Below are 21,719 nucleotides of genomic sequence, written 5' to 3' on the forward strand. Positions count from 1 at the left end.
TTTCTTTAAAAGAATTTCATGTTGATGAGTAGCCTCCCTTGTGTTCATTCTTTTAGTCTAGGGATGATTTAAAGTTTTACATATTATATAAAGACTCTATCATTAATAAATGTACCTTTACAAGAGTTCTTTTTGATATTTTTGTGTTTTTTCAGTTTCTGTTTCATTGACATATACCCCGCATTTCCATTTATTCATACTGTGTATAGTTATTTTCTTTTCTATTGTGTATAGGCATGGAAATTATTACTTCATTGTCCAGGTCAGTCATACTTTAAACAAATGCCCTTCTTTTCTTCTGTGTAAGATTACTATTCCAGAAACGTTCGTTGTAGGTTAAATCTATTGAAATTTGTTGTTTTGTACTATGTCAATCAATTGTTATACATTGTAGCTTTAATATTATATAGATTCCAATGAATGTAAACCAGTCAGTGCATTATTTGTTTAATTGACTGATTGATGACTGTTTGACACAATGTTAGCATACATATATGCATGGGCTTTGTCATGGCAAATGTTAAATGATTCAGCTCAATATGAATAACTTTTTCATATTACTAGAATGGCATTTGCCAGTATTATTATGAGACAATATCTAGATTCACAAGTTATATTAAATCCTTTATTGAATTTTCTGATTTTAAGCTCACCTGTGGCAAAAAATGTTCAGAATGTTGAGCTCTACCTATTGTTTGTTTCAGTCAAAACTATCAGACAACTTCTTTTAGAGGTATTGCCCTTTAATGATGATTTTTAACAATTTTTTGCGTTGTTGCCTAATAGCTTAAAAACTATAATAGATAGATAGAATATTTTAAAAAGCAAAATTGATCAGCAAAACAAGATCTACAAATCATTCAACATAACTGAAATGATTAGTCAACTCCTTTTTGAAGTTATTGCCCTTTAATAACAATTTTCCCATTTTTTCCAATTTTTGCCTATTGGCCCAAGACCACAATTAATGATCCCGATTTTCGTTGTCCACGAATATAGTTCCTTTTAATTAGAGTGTATTTTTTCTTAATTTTTTTTCTTTCCCTTCCTCACTCATTTCTTAGTTTTTTGTGGGTGGAAATAAAAGAAGAGAGGTGAAATAAACTTTTGGATGTTGTATTTTAACTGATTTTGATATGGAAAGAGTGATTAGGCCAGGTGCAAAAAGGTGATATTTACAGTTTTCGGAACATCTCTTGACTTGTCCATAGGGGTATGGATGTGTATTGGCTAAATTTGTAAGAGTCATTGGTTCAATCTTTCTGAATTTTGGATATATTTTTGGACTAGTACTATACATTACACACACAAAAGATTTGACAAAAATGCAAGGTGCAATTTTTTTAATGAAACAAAACGTTATAAAGAACTAATGGGGGAATTTAATTGTGGTCTGTGGCCTAAGAGGTGAATTCAGGAAATATTGAATTTGTACTTTGACAACTTCACTGAATGATCTATTGGTATTAATTTGTCAAACTACATGAGAATAAATGATTTCCACTTTTATTTGATAGAAATTTTGTAAAAAAGTGACATTTCAGCCTACATGCCCAAAATTGAACTTTTTCAGTTGTTTCAATATTTTTACAAAAGTAGCATGCTTACTTTCTCTCTGACAGATTTTTCTGGTTTTCTATTTGTGTTTGTGGTATCTAATGTAGATGTTTAACTCATTTTTGAACACTGAACACAAAAAAAAGTAGATAAAATCAGAATAAGAGTGCAAAATGTGCTGCTTTAATGGTCTTAGTCTAACGGTCAGTATGAAGCAAGTGAAAAATGAGGTTCTATGCACATACAAGTTGAATTCCTTTTAGCAGATTTCACTGAATCTGTATCAAAAGCACTTATTACTGGTTGTTTGACCTTGTCTGTTTCACAGGCTACCTTTATTTTATTTTGTTTGATAGCTAGTGGTTAAAATATTGGCCTTTTGAGGCTGAAATTTCATGCCGGTTTTAAAAAGTAAAGTAAATAACTTTGCTTCAAATCATACTGTCTACATATATAGTTGAAAGTGACAGTCATGTTACATCCAGGCTCCATGTTTTATCATATCTAAACAAAGATTTGAGCAAAAAGAAGCATATCTCTATCTACCATATCATTTATATGCTTTTTAATATGCAAATGTGGGGAACGACCTAAATTGACAACCTGTTTTTTTAAGCTTGACATTGCTGAAGACAATTTTATTCACATGTGTTATGCTATTTGAAACTTATATTTCCATTAAAAGCACATTTATAACATGTAAAAGGTTTTTTTATAACTTAACAACTTCAGAAAATTGTGGTAAGTGAAAAATATTACATTTCATATAAGGCCTCACATCATTTGAAAACCTCTATTTTTTGGCACAGGCTCATATAAAATTTACTTCTGGCCATTTTTTATAAGTCTGAAACATGAAGTATGCTATCTGTTGCTTTTAATAGGTGATAACTTATACATAGAAACATTAAAAAATGTAAGTTTTGGTATATTTTGGTTTTTAGAAGCCCAAATTTGATAGTTGAAATTGTTCTAATTCAACGCCACAATTCAGCACCCAAAGTTCAGATATAAAAAACGCCACATTTTTTATAATTGGTATCATATGGCTTTGAAACTTTGTTAACTGTTTTATAATACACTAAACTTAAATCATGCCAAGTTTTATTAGAATTGGTCAAGTTTTAGACCCCTAATAGGCCCAAGACCACAATTAATGATCCCGCTTTTCGTCGTCCACGAATATAGTTCCTTTTAATTAGAGTGTATTTTTTCTTAATTTTTTTTCTTTCCCTTCCTCACTCATTTCTTAGTTTTTTGTGGGTGGAAATAAAAGAAGAGAGGTGAAATAAACTTTTGGATGTTGTATTTTAACTGATTTTGATATGGAAAGAGTGATTAGGCCAGGTGCAAAAAGGTGATATTTACAGTTTTCGGAACATCTCTTGACTTGTCCATAGGGGTATGGATGTGTATTGGCTAAATTTGTAAGAGTCATTGGTTCAATCTTTCTGAATTTTGGATATATTTTTGGACTAGTACTATACATTACACACACAAAAGATTTGACAAAAATGCAAGGTGCAATTTTTTTAATGAAACAAAACGTTATAAAGAACTAATAGGGGAATTTAATTGTGGTCTGTGGCCTATTACTTTGAGAACTGTCATAGATATATAGAAGCTTTAAATAGCACAAATAATCAACAAGACAAGATCTACAAATAAGCCATAATGGCCGAATTCTTCAGTTCTCTCATTATTTGAGTTTTTGCTCTTAAATGATAATTTTTGATGTTTTCATTATTATCTTGAAAACTATGATAGATAGATAAATAGAAACTTTAAAAAGGAAAAGTTATCAGCAGGACAAGATCTACAAATATGCCAACATGACTGAAATTGTCAGTAAACTCTTAATAGATTTATTCCCCGTTAATGAGGATTTTTACTAAAAAGTGGCCATTGTTGAAGATGCAGGTGAGCGACACAGGCTCTTTAGAGCCTCTAGTTTGACAAACTTTGAGCTTTTCAAATTATTTTTGAAACCTGACAAGGCAAGATCAAAAAGGCTACAACAATGAATTTTTTGGATTTTCCTCAAAATTCATATTTTCTGAGTTATTTTATAGATGTCTAGTACCATACTTGAAATGAATTTATATTTGTGTATACAATGGAGTTTAAAGGGGCATTAGCTACGAGATATCCAAAAAATTAGATTATGATATTTTTTTTGTTCAATCATTAATGAAAGTGAAATAGTGAAATAATAATTCGCTTTTAGCAGCCTGTTTGGTTCAATTTTGTCAAAATAAGCTAAGAAACATCGCTGATGAATTATTCACTTGTAAGTGAATAATTCGACCTCAATGAATCCATATTCATGTGACCTTCAATTTAACCCCTTAGCTAGAGTTGGGTTAGGCATGAATTAAGCGTGTTTAGTAATTAGAAGGAAAAGAATGTCAACATTGAAAGTGAAACAAGGGTAAACCATTTGATTGACTGATTCAATCTACAAAAACTCATTCTTGTACAGGTAAAAACAATGATTAACATATATTTTTAACCTATAATATGAAATCAAACAGACCTTGAAAAATCCAATTGCACGAGTTTGCTATCTATTTATATCTATGTTTAGGTTTATATCGGGTTATATGACCGTTGGCAGTCTTCGGAGGTCTCCTCAATGGTTAATTAGATGGCATCTAGACTAAAATACACACGAAATGATGATACATATTATCGAGCCCATGCATAGTAAATTGTTTATTTTAGACTTTTTATAATTTGGATATACGTTTTAGTATGTTATAAATCAAACATGAGAATTTGAGTCAAATAGGTGACCACCAATTTGACAGCTAATGCCCCTTTAAGGTATCTTTACAAATTTAAAATTATGGTAAAAAAATGTAAAAAGATATGAGTGTGGCAATCAACAAGTATTTGTTAAATAAAGAATTATTATTATTGTTGTTATTATTATCATTATTATTATTATCAAAATACATTGATCAATGAGAGACAGAAAGCAAAAAAGAGGAAAAAAACAAACAACTAGTACTGTCCACAAAACACTTCACTGAAAACTGAGGATTGACTGATACCAGGTGTGAACTCATATGCAGAGAAAGATATCCAGTTTCTTCTCTAAAACCACTTTTAAAACTGAGCAACAGGAACCGATCAGGTGCTTGTGAACAGCACAGGACTGTGGCTATGAAAAAGAAATGACACTCATGCTCATGTGTGTGACCCATTTTTCTGGAATAACAGTCATTGTGTATGTTTGAGACCAAAAGTTTAGAAAGCCAAAAAATGAAATAAAAAAAATTTGAGATCATAATGATTAAAAGGACCAGTAAATGGTATGTATTTCTTGAAAAACATGTTCTATACATAAAATTGTACGTTACATCGCAATCTGAGTTTCATTGGTGCAAGAACACGAGATTAACTGTCGTAAAACGCCAATGTTTTGCAAGTAACAAACATCCTGCTATGCATCGTCGACTGACCAATCATAAGCAATCACTCTAGCAGTGAGTCTCCTGTCAATATGTATTAGCCCAAGTAATCATTAAACCCATGCAGTGATGAAATCACTATGTATTTATGTAATTTCAGGTTTGTGTTGGACCTGTGATGAAAACTATCCAATCTTTAGGCACCACACCAGCATTAAGACCTCTGTCCCTGAGTCTGATGGTAGACCTATGGCAGTTACAAGACAGATGTTTTCCTCATCTGCTGCAGATGATTTCAGATTACTCCACTGGAAGTTATGATGTACAGCTGGCTAGAGCTAAGGCTTTGTTAGAAGTCTGTAAAATAAGGTGAGTAAATTGTGACAAAAGGATGGATGTAGCCATCATTTGTGGTCTTGTGGATTCAATTATTTTTCGTTGATACCAATTTTTAGTGGATTGATGAAAAATTATATTTTCATGGATATTTGATTTCATGGTTTTGCCAAAGTCTGCACACAAGCCTATAGAAAATTTTTACTTTGTATAAAATTTAAATGTGTGGACTATCTATACCCACAAAATCCACAAAAATTGCTGTCTTACTACTAATAATGAATCCACAGTATTGTGTACATGTAAATTTATATGTCTTCATGGCTTTATAAGAATGAAGATACATTGTATGTGGTATGATTTCCAAAAGACCAAAGGACAAGGATGTTAACTACTTCAGATCACTAGACAGCATACATCCTTCAACAATGAACACAACCCATACCACATACTGTGGATTCATTATTATTCGCTGGATACCAATTTCCCTGGATTTCATGGGTATTGGTTAACCACAAATTTAATTATTATACTTCATGTCAAAATGCCAGATTTTGATTGGTTAATATGAGGGAGACAATTTACTATATCCCATTGCAAATACTCTGTTACCCTTCACGGAGACGCTTGCTCAAGTGTGCGCTTTAATAAATATGGATAATTTTTTTTATATACAAGACGACATAGTTTATTACTTTGAATTTGAAATTTGATAGACAGTAATAACAGAACATTCAGTATAATAGAGTACTTTGACCTATAATGGTTTACTTTTACAACTTGTGACTTGGATGGAGATTTGTAACCCCTCGAAAAGGCATTGTCAACCTTGGATTCGCCTCAGTTGAAAATGTTTTCTCAGGGTAACAATATGCTCTATCACACTCTCAGCTAACTGTTATTTATATAATGTTCAATGAAGTACAAATTTGCTATAAGCTTGTGTATAGGCTCCAAATCAAATATCCACGAAAATTGAATATTTCCTCAATCCATGAATATTTATAAATAAAAAACAAAAGCAAATGAATTCACAGTAATGAGCTATAAAAGATTTTGATAACAAAATTGAAAACAACACAACAGAGAAAAATAAGAAACTGATTTAAACTGATAACATAACAAGAAAAATAATTATATCAGACAGCATCCTACAACAAGCACACTACTGGCTCTTGTCTTGGGACTGGCATTTAAAAAATGGGGAGGTGTTTATACATGTTTGTGTTCATCCTAACCTTGGACAGTGGTGTAACAGCACATCATTAGAAAAATCTGTAAAAATCAGTTGGTTTATGATTTACAGGCACCCCTGTAGTATTTTTCATTTTATTGAATGTTTAAGTGGAAAGGGTTTTGGTTTTTTTTCAATTTTTCACAAGGTTATTAGTTGTTGAACTTCAGCAATTTAGGGGGAAATTTCCCATACACTGTACATTTATTGTCTCTCAAAGTTTCTTTGCAATTTATTAGCAAGTACCTCTGTATTTTAAGACTATGATCTGTAATTTGGGACAAAAATGGAATTAAATACAATGTTTTATCTAAAAAAAAAGTGCTACTTAGATCCAAGAAGTGTGAGGTATGATGTGTTGACAATTAATATTAAGGTTATTATTAGTATAGTCACATATTGCAATTATTGATCATGGTGGTCCAAGAAAATATAATTCAATTTGTTTTTATTTCAGACCAGAACAACATGGGACTGACATGTTAGGACCTTTGTCAGATATTTTAAACACTTTTAGTAAAGAGGAGGAAGGTCCCATTGCAGCTATGGCACTTGAGGGTCTTTACTACCTGTGTGAATCTGATGTAAGTTATGTAAAGATAAAGTAAAGACGTTGAATTTACCATTACTTTGAATTAAAGAGATGGAGGCTAATTTTTTCATAAACATTTTAACTTTTTCTTCATAAACCTAAATAAGTTATATAATTTATTAACAGATGTAAACTTGATCTCTAAATTGATTGGTTTTATTTTGTGCTGTAAGGTTACTTCTATACATATACCCTGCGATCCCATTGGTATAGTGGGATAATGAGGAAACCAATTATTTTATTGCATGTTGTTTCTCATGACAAAATGAAAGTCATGTACAATATTGATGATTTTTCACTTCTGCCATTCAGGAGTTTTGGTCCTTGATTGATGGAATGATCCTTGACTAAAGAAATATAATGAATTCAATAATATTTTTTTTTTAACTTTAGGTTATTGACATCAAGTCAGCTTGGGATGTGTTGTCTGTTAAACTTAGTACTGATACAAGGTTAGTCAATACAGTGAATGAACTTGTTCACAGCATTTGAAACAAACCTTAAAATAAACATTATGTAAAACACGATTTTTCAATGTTGAAGACACAGTAACAAAATAGATAGTATGTAAAAAATGAATACTAGTATACATATTTGTTAAGGGGCCAGCTGAAGGACGCCTCCGGGTGCGGGAGTTTCTCGCTGCATTGAAGACCCATTGGTGGCCTTTGGCTGTTGTCTGCTCTAAGGTCGGGTTGTTGTCTCTTTGATACATTTCCCATTTCCATTCTCAATTTTATGGTGACTTTGTGTTTATTAGTACCAATTAAAGAGAAATTCATGTCATATTAAAAAAATCTGTGATCAATTTGGAGATTTTATGAAATTCTAATAACATTATTGATAAAAAAATATGTCATTTTTAATTTCCTTTTATCATTTGTGATGTTTTTGTAAAGTACTGTGCATTCATTATTATTTTTGGAGTTCTAATTTTTCGTGGATTTTGTGATAAACGTGAACTGCAAATTCAAAGTATCAATGAAACACAAATTTCCTATAGTCTCGTATGCAGAATTTTCGAAAACCATGAAATCAACTATCCACAAAATATACAATTTCTCCTGAATGCACACAAATTGGTAACCAAAAAAACAAAATTAATCCACTTTACCAAAATTTAAGAACAATTTTAATTATTGCAGTACAAGTATGAATCCAATAGAAAAAAAAATAAGCCATAGTTTATTGGTCTAGAATCTTATTTAATATTTTGCTTTTGGCATTTGAAGATGTAAAAATTGTCAACATCATCATTTCATCACAGATTATAGTTTGCAATTAATATCTTGTCATATAGATAATTTCAAATTGAAACTTATGCAATTTCTTCCGACAGTTATAGTAATTCTTATAATTTCACCCACATTAACTCGATTATGTAACAGTGCCATCAGCTTTTCTTGCACGGAATATTAATATAAAATTCTATCATCAATATAAGCTTAAAAATTCCACCCCCTGAACGATCTCATTAAATAGGATTAAACAGAATACAGGAATTCACAACAGTTTATCTTTTATTGGAAATGTTCAAATTAGTTAATTCATCTTAGATATTGCACTCTTGTGAAATACAAGATTAATTATAAAAAAAATTTCCCAAGAAACATTGGCCTGTTTAAGAGATTTACTAAAAGTTGGTCATACTAATGATCAATGACTGGACATTTTTATGCCCCAGCTACGATAGTAGAGGGGCATTATGTTTTCTGGTCTGTGCGTCCGTTTTTTCGTTCGTCCGTCCGTCCGTTCGTCCCTCTGTCCCGCTGCAGGTTTAAGTTTTTGGTCAAGGTAGTTTTTGATGAAGTTTAAGTCCAATCAATTTGAAACTTAGTACACATGTTCCCTATGATATGATCTTTTTCTAATTTTAATGCCAAATTAGAGTTTTGACCCCAATTTCACGGTCCACTGAACATAGAAAATGATAGTGTGAGTGGGGCATCCGTGTACTATGGACACATTCTTGTTATTCATATTTTACACTTAGTCCATATACCACTGCTGGTGGATTTCTATGGTTCCAGAGGATATCATCAGTTCAGTTGTTAGTGCTTTACACTGACATGATATAATAACATACGGTTCTGAAATTCTCTGTTCATCAATTTAGAAATTATTAAGAAACTAAGGTTCTTGAAGGTAAAGTTGACCTCAGGTGTATTTGGCTACTATTTTTAATTTTCGTTTGGTCATATTCATTCCAGTATTCAAGAATTTATACATCTTTGGCTTTCAAAGTTTTTGGGTTTGATCGTTTCTGATGAAGATAAATCCAGAATTATTTTTATTTTTTTTATAAATGATAAGTGATAATAAATTTACCAACACTGACACACACTAAGAGATTTTTGTTGAAATTTGCATTTAGATACTTTAGCAATTAATTCAGTTTTATTCATATTGAGGTTTGAAAAGTTATATCAGTGACATTGTGTTACATTTAATAGTATTGGAACATTTTTGTAATAATTGCCAACCTTTTTAACTTTGGCTGAAGTTCAATTTGCATGCTTTAGATTTTGATTTACATGGTCAGATCCATTAGTTATAGATTGTCCATATAATTCTTTTGAGGTTGGGATATCAGTATTTTGTAGACACACATTTTGTTAAAATGTTATCGATTTCAGCTCCATAATCTATGAAATTTAAAACTTTTTTTATTTTATGATTATCTGTTCTTACAAATTGTTTTTAATCTTTTCATTATTATTGAAAGGAGATGTGGAGGTATATTTCAATGAGACAGTTACCCTACAACTAAAAAAAACCAAGAAATCTAACAGTGCATACCACTTACTTTCTTAAAAAATGGGAAAATGTCTAAAGAGGTCAAGCACGAAACTGCCCAGTGTCTTGACAAGAAGATTATACTTTTATCAGAGACTTTCAAAGATCTATCCTAATACCAAATTCCCAAAAGAAGAAGAAACTATCAAGATAACACTAAAGACAACCCCTGCATTATGCTGTCTTTAATCCTTTGATTGAGGATGTCTGGAGAATTTGCACTTTTCATAGAAGTAGCTGCCTTGAACCATATTAAATGCATAATTTCTCTAGAAATATCTTATAAGAGGAGGAATAAGCTGTTGTTTTGAAGTGCACTTTGATTAAATTAATCATTTGAAGCAGGGGCAAATATATAAATGGAAGTCTTTTTCAATACTTCAAGATGACATGGAATGACTTCTTTGATGTTGTTGTTTTAACACCCAATATTAGACTTCATGGTGCAGAAAAAGTTTTATTAAGAAAATTTCTGCTGAGGTGCTTGGTGTTGAAATGAAATAAGTCATTAACTAATTAATTATGTCCCCAACCATGGTATTATGAAAAAACTTGTTAAAAAAACAAGAGTACCGGTAGCGAACATCTTTACAGATAATAATTCACAGTGGTAAATCTGATTTTGTCTGACAGTTTATTATAATTCATTTAGGGATGATAAAAACATATTCTGTGTCTCTATTATGATATGGATTAAGCCCTAGCTAGATTTCTCATTAACTACATACCAATATGATAAACGTGAATAAAAAACGGCAGAATTTTTTTACTGCAAGTTGATGTCCTAAGCTAAAATAAACATTAGTGTACTAATTTGATTAATTTATCTCAATATTAGGGAGCTACCATTTGATTTTTATGGGGGGGCTAGGATGAAATTTGAAAAAAATAGGCAGGACAGGAGTTTTTAGTAAAAAAAAGGCAGGATGATAATTTGTGTAAAAAAATTCAGGATAAACTAGTAAAAAAAAGGCAGGACCGAATAGAGTAAAAAATAAAAATGCAGGACAGAGATTACAACTAAAAAAAAAAGCAGGACAAAATTTTTCATCCTAGCCCCCCCATAAGAATCAAATGCTAGCTCCCTTATTTGGTCTGTCCTTAATCCTTTGATTGAAGATGTCTAAAAGAATTTGTTATTTTCATATAAGTCGCTGCCTTGAAACATATTTCTCTAGAATACCTTGTAAGAGCAGATATAATGATAAAACACTGTTGTTTTGAAGTGCACTTTGGTTAGATTAATCATTTGAAGCAGGGACAATTATATAAATTGAAGTGTTTTACAATGCTTCAAGATGGCATGGAATGACTTCTTAGATATTGTCATAACACCCACGATAAGACTTCATGGTGAAGAAATACTTTCAGCAAGATAAATCTCTGCTGAAGTGTTATGTCTTGAAGTGAAATAAGTCATGAACTAATTAATTATGTCCCCAACCATTTTATTATGAATAATGTTGATTCGTCTGTTTCAAAATAACAAGCTTTTTAAATGACTGCTATAAATTGATAGTCTATAATTAATGGAACTTCAAAAGCATGTCCTTGTTTTTGATATATAAGCCATTGAAAATTTTGAGGGACTTGATTCTCTCTAGATTTTTTGTTTATCTAACATTGACACCTTTTTTCTTTCAAAAACTATGAAAAAATAACAAAGATTTTATAAGATTTTGAAAATTATCTTTTTAAACTATATGTAATAAAATTATGAAAATAAAAGTATGGGCAATCTGGTCGAAATTTTAATGGCACTACATGGATAAAACCAGAGGATTCTGAATATCTGACAAAAATCCAAAAACAAGAGGAGCAAACGTCCTTAATGATAATCACAGCAGTAAATCAGATTTATCTGACAGTTTATTATAATTCATTTAGCATGACAAAAACAAAACATTTCTGTGTCTCTTATATGATATGGATTGAACCCTAGCTAGCTAGACGTCTCATTAACTTCACACCAATATGATAAAAGTGAATATTGAAGGCAGATATTTCATACATCAAGTTGATGACTAGAGCTCAAAGAACATTAGTGTACTAATTTGTTTCATTTATCTCTATATAATCAGGTCATAGATCTAGAAAACTGAATTTTTAAACATACGGCACCTACATTGCACATTTGTCCCACCTGCCTAAGTGTTTTGTTATTCCAAATTAGGGAGCTATGCATTTTTTTTAGTTGTGATCTCTGTCCTACCTTTTTTATTTTTCACTCTATTTGGTCCTGCCTTTTTATTTTTCACTCTATTTGGTCCTGCCTTTTTATTTTTCACCCTATTTGGTCCTGCCTTTTTTTTATTAGTTTATCCTGACTTTTTTTACATAAATTGTCATCCTGCCTTTTTTTTTTTGCCAAGTTGCTCATCCTGCCTTTTTTTTTACTCAAAACTCCTGTCCTGACTTTTTTTTCAAAGGAGTAGGTCCAGTAAGACCCCTTTTTGGGCCCAAAATAAAGCAGTTTTACAAAATTGTTAGAATGTAAACTTTTAGCTATTTATTGGAAAGTAGAATACTTCTTTTACATAAATATGGGTTGTTTTTGACAATACAATGCACATGTATCGGGTACTAGCATCATTAAGTAATGCTAAATTACTGAAATCTTCATAATTTTAGCATTCAAGTTAAATTTTAGACGGTTTCCGTCTTAAATGGAAGTGGCCGCATTTGTGTTCATTCTTAATATTTAAATGTAAGTTGTATTTGATGATAGTACATAACATATATAAAGGTTGAGAATGAACACGGATGCGGCCACTTTAATTTTTGACAAAAACCATCTGAAAAATGACATATTATGGCATATTTAATAGATTTTTCATATTTAAGCTTGAATTTGAGCGTCTTTAATGACTAAATCTGTTCAAATCTTTCACATAAACTAATTGAATCGACTGAAGTAGACACTTAAGCGTTTAAAAAGTGTCCAAAATCTATCATCAAATGAACCTGAAGTTTGAGGCCCAAATCGGTCCTTACCGGACCTACTCCTTTCATCCTAGCCCCCCCCCCCCCCCAAAAATCAAATGGTAGCTCCCTTAGTTTATTGTCTTAATTATCTTTCATATTAAGTTAGTCATTTGTGCGTGTTCAATCATTCCATCTAATTATATGATTAGATGTCCATTTAAAAGCTGGAGACGAAGAAGGACAAACATAATCAACAGGAAACCTTGGATAATCATACAACCTATATTTTATGCTTGAGCAACTTGATTTGGTTTTGTTTATATTGAGGTCCAAATTGTTAATACATAGGTTACATTTTGTTACAATTTAAAGTAAAATATAGTTCTGGTCATAATTATTACACTTTATACTTAGTTTAAGTTTTGCATATTGGTCTTAGTAATATGAGTGTCTGATATTTCTTTTGAAAATAGGATATTGTTATCTTGTAAAAAAGATGTTATTGAAGCTCTATAATGTATAAAATATAAATAATTATTTTGTATGCCTTACCATATATTTTTTCTGGTTTGTGTCTATTGTTAATCTGTTCTTGTCAATAATTGTTCTTTTCTAGATTTGGATACGTCAGTTGTACACAGGAAACTCTATACAAAATTAAATATATAAAAGACAATTTTTCGTTTCCTGTTGTTAAATTTTCTCTTTTTGACGTAGATATTCTTTTGTTTCCCTTCTCACAGTGTTTATATTTCCAAACTTGTTTGCAATGCTTATGTCGATGTGTTACTGGCAATGAATAGTCAGGGATTTCATTACCACCAGTTACTTAAATCCTTAACTAAATTCTGTTCATAGACACAAAGATTTGGTTTGGAAGTTTGGCTTAACCTGTAAAAACAATAAACAGGATATCACATCCCAATGTTCATGATGATGTTGTTAATAGAGCCCATAAATTTAGACATGATCCCAATATAAACTTATTGATCTTTTGAATAATCTTATCCTGAAAGGTTATTTATCACAAAATGTTGTGTTGAAATGAAATAATTCTCTTGAATTAATTATTTATGAATCAAATCAAATAATAATGAATAAATCTGTCCTTTATGACTTAAAGCAGTATATCAGATTTTGTCTGGCAGTTTATTAGTATTCATTTTGCAATGATTAAACCTGTCCCATGTCTTCAATATGATTTAGATGAAAGTCAGCTAGATTTTTCATTAACCATATACAAGTATGATGACAGTGCCTAAAGTATTGGCAAAACTTTCATTAATCCTATTTTATGACCCTAGCTCAAAGATCATTGCCTACTCATTGATATGGTTTATTTATCTCTATATTATTTGGTCATCGATCTAGAAACCAAATTTTCTTATACACTCTTGACACTAGTGTTGTAGATTTTTTCCCACCTGCCTAATTGTTTTTATTCCAAGTTAGTTTATTGTCTTAATATCTTTTATATTAGGTTTGTCATTTGTGCGTGTTTGTTGATTCCAACTAATCTTACTACCAGATGTCCTTTGAGTATAACTGACCTTTGCTTACTTTAATTGTAAAAATGTTGGTTGATATCAGGGAGTGTGATTTTGGAATTAGGGTCTTCCTTATTGGCGAGTATTTTTTTAAACTTAATAACCTTTCTTTGAAAATTCTTTCTGGATTCTAGGTCTGCATTTGGCTCTAACATTATAGTTATAAACAGTGAGCAACAGGGAGCCTGAACCTTTGTGTTGTAATGTATGCATAATATCAACTCTTGCTTTCTATGTTTGAATGTATTTGTGCATGACTTGATATGTATATTTTGTTTGTTGTGCTTTTGATTTGTCAGTTTAAAAAAATCTTCAGAGCTTATGTTTGTAATTGTATTCCGTATACCAACTTTAAAAAAAGCTTTATGTCTTATGTTTTATGTCTATGACTTGGATATTACCAGTTTGGACTCAGGTACTTACAGGATTCCAGAAAGGTTAATGATTTTCTGCTTGACTTACAGCAGTTTAAGCAGATACCAATGATCCCTGTTAACTACTTTCAGTGTTATGTTTTGTGGAAAGTTATTTGTCTGTTGCATAAACATCAATTTTTAGTATAGTCTAGTAGTTTAGAATTATATTCTCAAAGATTAGAAATTATTAGGGAACATATTTATTTTTAAATCAGGTGTAGATTGGGAAAGGGGTATTCAAAGAGTGTTCCAACTGTGCTTCCACCTGTGTGAGTTTTCATCCATCCTATTAAATTTTGGTCACACTTTCAGTGGGGATCACAAATCAGAGCTCCCTGAAATTCAGTATCAGGCTTCATTTGAGCATGGTTAACATTGTAAAGCATTTTGATATTCATGACCTATCCACTTCCTATTTACAGAATAGTTCTATATTCTTACACATAATGGCCGTATATAAAATTTTTGTCATATTTTTCTCAGGAACAAATCAAATCTTCCTGAAATTTGGTTTCAAGCTTCATGTGATTATGGTATACGGTGTGACACAAATTTCAATTACTCATCCACTTCCTGTTTACATAATACTTATATTTTTACACATAATGGCCATGTATGAAACTGTCGTTGCATTTTTCTAAAGAACCAGAAATCAAGTCTTTCTGAAATTTGGAATCAACTTTCATGGGAGCATGCTATACCTTATGATGAGTTTTTACATTCATCACTCATCCACTTCCTGTTTACCAATTGCACATACTTATAGTGGGGTATCATCTGTTAGGAATAGCTCACAGAGTTTAATTTGTTTTATCACGTCACCTGTATGTGGTGTAAAATTTATCTCCATGTCTATTTGGTAATTAAAAACTTTACATCGAGCTGAAATAAACGCAGTTGCTTATCTGTTTGTAATATTAAATAAAAATAAGCAGACATCTTGCTGATTTCTCATAGTTCAATATACATGTCAACTCTTTTTTACCACACTTTCTTCACCTTATTTGGATATGATGACCATCATGTAAAATTTAATTGGTTAGTTATGAACCAATCAGTCTTTACTATCATTCTTCTTGGTAGGTGACTGAAATACATTGGTACTTTGTTCCAGATCTTGAACCAGGAAGAGAAATGAATCTAGAAACTATTGAAGTTTAATACACTTAATCAAAACAATATTTCTTTTCCAGGAAGTGTAATGAGTCAACCGTGTTGTCGAAACTATTGGAATTTCATACATTTAATGGAAACCATAGTTCTTTATGGTTTTTATTGTGTTTTTATTAATTTTCTTATTACTTTTTAAACGCTTTTTCTATTTATCTGTCCAATTTGTCAATTATATGAGAATTACTGGACACTACTGTCTTATATAATAACATAACTGTTTTATTTCAGAGAATACTTATTTTCAATCATGCTTAGGACGTAAATACTTTTTGAGTGTGCTTTCACATTTCTATACTTATAGTAGTGTTATGGTGTCTCATAACCTTGGCAAGTATTTTAAGAATAAAAACTACATATTCAATCTTCAGCTACTTTTAAGTTTAGAAATCTTATAAACTTTTGAGCCTTAATGTTTAAAAAGAACACTTGTACCGGAATCATGTGACGGCATGATCTTCCGTTGTGCTGCTGTTATGAAATGTTAAACTATTTTCACTGAAATAAGAAAACAAAAAAATACAAACCAATTATGAAACATGTTTAATAATGTCTGCAGGAAATTTCTGCAATTATAGTGGCTTCACAAAACATAAGAGCGTTATATTTTTTGCAATTTGTTAGTTCAAAAAGGATAAAGTATGATATTGAAAGAAATTCTTCAATTTGCAGAAATAATTGTCAGTCAATGTACTAAAATAAAACCTGAAATGTTTGTTTTAAAAATTCTTTATCATAGATTATGCAACCTAAAACAACTGTCGGTTCTGTAGAATGGAAAAATTCACAATATCAAGGCTTAGTGAATTCTAACTGGGTTTGAAATTATATACAGTTTTTTGAGGTAATGCTTGTTGGTTATTGTTAGGTAACGACCATTTAACTTCAAGGGGGTGGGGGTTATGGTTTTTTCCTAAAAAAAAAATTCTGATCCCCAGTTTGATGGAAAAAAAATATTTTGGTCAGGTACTAGATTACAAAAAAAAATATTCTGAATCCAGATTTTCCCCATACCTTATACCGGGTAGTGTTAAATTTTGAAAAAAATAATTGATTGATAGCATCGAAAAACTAAAAAAAAAATGTTCCCTTAATTGTGCCAAATTGTTCTTTGAATGGCAATATCAGCAAATTTATTTTATAATTAATTTGAATCAGGCTTTCCAAAAGAAATGGTTATTAATCAAGGTAGTAATAATTAGTAGACCTGCAGCACCCAGACATTCTATATGATAACTTGAGAACTGATCAACCATTCTTCTTTCATATTTTAATATGTTGTTTCTCATCACAAGATGAAGGTCAAATTTGACCATTCATTCTGTTCATGAGTTATGGCTCTTGATACCTTAAAGATTATTTTCAAAAAGCTATTTCAAATTGTAGAGATAGTAAAGCTTTTTGGAAATATATCAAAAGTTTGAATCCAAAACAATCTCAAAATATTATACCCCATTTAGAATATAAAAACAGTGTCATTGAAAAAGATATCGATATAGCAAATATGTTCAATGTACATTTTTAAAGATTGCCGAAGTTCTAGTTGGTACTTGTATATACCAAGTAATGATGATCTTGGTCCAAATTTTGATGTTCTCAATACTTTTGTTTAATCAATGTTAGATAATAAAGAAGAAAATTCACAAAAACCAGAAAATCAAACTATATTTAAAAAGACTTGACAAATCCAATAAACCTCAGATTATATGATGTTGGACCAAACCTTTTGGTCATATGCAGGTATGTCATTGCTTCAGCTTAAAATATATGTTAAATCTCTAAAAAGTAAAAAATGTGGGAAATATTATAGTATTTTTAAAACTGCAAGAATTTTTCCAATTTTAAAAATGATTATGCTTATAATCCTGATGACTTTAGACTATTTACCTTGTCTTTCCAAAATCTTTGAAAGACATATTGCTGATAAATTTTGTACATATTTGAATAAAGACAACCTTCCCAATGATTAACAGTCAGGTTTCAGACATAAACATTTGTGCATCACTGTACTGACCAAATTTGTAGATAATTCATTGATTAACATATATTGAACGTAGAGTTGTTTTTGTTTGTTTGAAGAAAGTATTTGACTTGGTAAATCAATTGACTTGGTAAATCGTTTTGTTTGGTTAAGAAAACTTGAATGCTATTATGATCAATTATACTTTGTCTGATACAAAATACAGTAAAACTGGCATACTACAAGGTTCCATTCTTCGGCCTCTTTTATTTATATTATATATTTTACATAGAAAAATGTTTTCATAGTAAATGTAATGATGTACATACATTAAATGCAAACCTTCAAGGAGATATAGATATCGAAGAAAAATGGTGTGCTGAAAATTTTATGAAATTAAACTGCATAAAATGTAAATCGATGATTACTGGAGAGAGAATTTGTTCTACTGGGGTTGATTTAGGTGTCTATATTTTAGGTGAAAGATTAGACACTGTAAATTGTTAAAAACTTTTTGGTTTACATATTGACAATAATTTGAATTGGATTGAACAAATAAAAAGGATGTCTTATGTTATATCAAATAGAATTAACTTATTGCAAAAGATACAAAAGTTTTTACCTATAATGCATGTATGTATCATTTATATTAATGCCTATTTACTCATAGTTATATACTTTCTAACTGCGTTTTTCCAAACTTTTTGCACCTTATTTGGGTATGATGACCATCATTTCACATTTATTTTGTTGGTAATGAACCAATCAGTCTTTACTATCATTCTACTTGGTAGCTATATATATAGGTGACCGAAATGCTTTGGCACTTTGTTCCAGATCTTGAACCAGGAAGTGTAAAGAATCTAGAAACTATAGTAATTTTAAATATTTAATGGAAACAACATTTCTTTATCCTGGAAGTGTAAATGAATCTAGAAGCTATTAGAATTTCATACATTTAATGGATGGAAGCCATAGTTCTTTATAATTTTATACTTTGCTGTATTAATAGTTTTATTACTTTTATATGGTTTTTCAATTTATCTGTCCAATTTGTCAATTAGATGAAAATTACTGAACATTGCTCTTATATATAATAATATTTCGGTTTTATATCAGAGATTACGTACTGTTTTGTCAATCACTCTCAGGACGTAGAAACTTTTTAAGTGTATTTTTACATTTCTGTACTTATAGTACTTTTTCTGTATCTCAAATTGGAAAGTATTTTAAGGATAAAGCATACATATTCATCTGTAGCTACAGTTAAGTTTAGAAATCTTATAAACTTATGAAAATGAGATAAAATCCTTAAAGTTTTGAAAGATCTCATGTACCTGGTATCTTGTGATGGATTGATCTTTAAAGTTCTGCTGTAATGAAACGTTGAACTGTTTTCACTGAAAAGACAAAACAAAACAAAAAATACCAATTACGAAGAATGTTTTATAATGACTGCAGAATTTTTTTGCAATTATAGTGGCTTCACATGCATAAGAGACAGTATATTTTTTGCAATTTGTTATTTTAAAAAGAATAAAGTAAGAAATTCTTGAATTCGCAGGAATAAATATGTCAGTCAATGTACTTTAATAAAACCTGAATTTTTTGTTTTAAAAAATTCCTTTTTGTAATTATGCAACTTAAATCACAGAAAGTTCGGCAGAATGGAAAATTTCACAATATTATATCAGTATCCGCAAATTAAATTTGATATTAATTGGAATCAGGCTTTCCAACTGAACTGCAGCTCCCAGACATTCCATATGATAACTTGAGAACTGATCAACCAATCTTTTTTTCATATTTTGATATGTTGTTTCTTGTCACAAAATGGAGTTTAAATTTGAATTTGACTATTTCCATTCATTCTGTTGAGGAGTTCAACTTCTAGACATTAATACATTAAAAGCATGTTTTCAAAATGCTATTTCAAATTGTAGAGATTACAAGTAAAACTATTTGGAAGTATATTAAAAGTTTGATTAAAAAAAAACTCAAAATATTATACCCCATTTAGAATATGAAAACAGAGACATTTAAAATGATATTGATATGCAAATACTTTCATATACATTTTTTAAAGATTGTTGAAGTTCTATTTGAGTCTTTTAAATGTATTTAATGATGATGATGGTCCAAATTGTAATATACTCACTAGTTTTGTATTCACTGTAATATACTCAATAGTTTTGAATTCACTGTAATATACTCAATAGTTTTGTATTCACTGTAATATACTCAATAGTTTTGTATTCACTGTAATATACTCAATAGTTTTGTATTCACAATACCAAAATCAGCATTCTAGATCTAAAAATATATTTAAAAAGGACTTGACAAATCTAAATCAACTGGTTAGACCAAAAACATTTGGCAAATGCAGTAATATCATTGCTACAGATTTAACATATATGTTAAATCTTTATATAGTAAAAAATGTGGAAAATATCAGAGTATTATTTAAAGACTGCAAGAATTTGTCCTATAATTTAAATAAATGTGGATAGTGTCCACATGTGGACACAGATAATGCCCCCGCTTGCATATCATATAGTTATAAAGGGACATAACTGAAGAACGGTAAAAGTGACGCTACCCAAATTTGAACTTGATCTGAGTTTTGTGGTAATAAGCATTGTGTGTAAGTCTCATAACATGTAGTAATAAGCATTGTGTATAAGTTTCATAACATTTGGTTGAGGCAAACTAAAGTAAGAAAACGGAAACAAAAAATTTGTACTTGATCTTAGTTTTGTGGTAATGAATATTGTGTTTAGGTTTCATAATGTTTGGTTGGGGCAAACTTAAGTTACAGAACGGAAACTAAAAATTTTGCAATCTTTCAATTTATAAAGGGGCATAACTCAATAATGGTTAAAGTGACACTACCCAAATTCAGCTTGATCTGTGTTTTATCAGTGGAAGTCAAAATTAAACATTGCATTGTATAAAGCATTGATTGTAGTTGATTCAACTATAATCATGGACAAAGGAAGATAACTCCAATGTAAAAAATTACTTGATATTTAGAAGAAAGTTATAATTTTGCAATTTTTCCATTTATAAAGGGGCATAACTCTAGAACTGTTAAAGTGACGCCACCAAAATTCAAACTTGATCTGTGTTTTGTGGTAATAAGCATTGTGTATAAGTTTCATAACATTTTGTTGAGGCAAACTCAAGTTAGAGAACGGAAACCAATTTTGGGACATACGGACGGACGTACATAGGTACGTATGTACAGACGGACAAAGGTAAAACTTAATGCCCCCACCACTACGGCAGGGGCATAAAAAGTGATCTAATGTTATCCAGGTTACAGTTATAGACATATTGCAAATTTCCCTTGTCTTTCCAAAATCATTAAAAGACATATTGCTGATAAATTTTATGCATATTCCAATAAAATAACCTTCTCAATGATTCACAGTCAGTTTCAAGGCTCAACATTTGAGCATCACATCACTTACTAATATTGTAGATGAATGGTTAACAAACATTGATAATAGAGAGATCAAAAGGAGTTGTATTTTTAGATATAAAGAAAGCATTTGACTTGGTAAATCGTTTTATTTTGTTAAGAAAACTTAAATATTCTAATTTTTTAAATGTTACATTAGATTAATTTCAGTCATACTTGCTTAAATGAATGAATACAGCAAGTTAAGATTAATAATGCTATGTCTGATATGAAATACCGTAAAAACTAGTGTACCACTAGGTTCCATCCACTTTACCTAAAAAAATCAAACATAGATTTGTATGCA

The 21,719-nt window shown here is 30.4% G+C and overlaps 1 protein-coding gene across 1 annotated transcript in view; it reads left to right on the forward strand.

Moving 5' to 3' along the window:
- The window catches only part of LOC127734858 (focadhesin-like), a 319,452-nt gene that overhangs the window by 226,044 nt on the left and 71,689 nt on the right, over positions 1-21,719 (forward strand). The window contains exons 13-15 of the mRNA XM_052244903.1: positions 5,134-5,342; positions 7,001-7,127; positions 7,529-7,587. Of these exons, the coding sequence (XP_052100863.1) occupies positions 5,134-5,342; positions 7,001-7,127; positions 7,529-7,587 (395 nt within the window). The remainder of the gene's footprint in view (positions 1-5,133; positions 5,343-7,000; positions 7,128-7,528; positions 7,588-21,719) is intronic.

This window comes from Mytilus californianus, unplaced genomic scaffold (genome assembly GCF_021869535.1).
Source record: "Mytilus californianus isolate M0D057914Y unplaced genomic scaffold, xbMytCali1.0.p SCAF_3, whole genome shotgun sequence".
Taxonomy (NCBI): domain Eukaryota; kingdom Metazoa; phylum Mollusca; class Bivalvia; order Mytilida; family Mytilidae; genus Mytilus; species Mytilus californianus.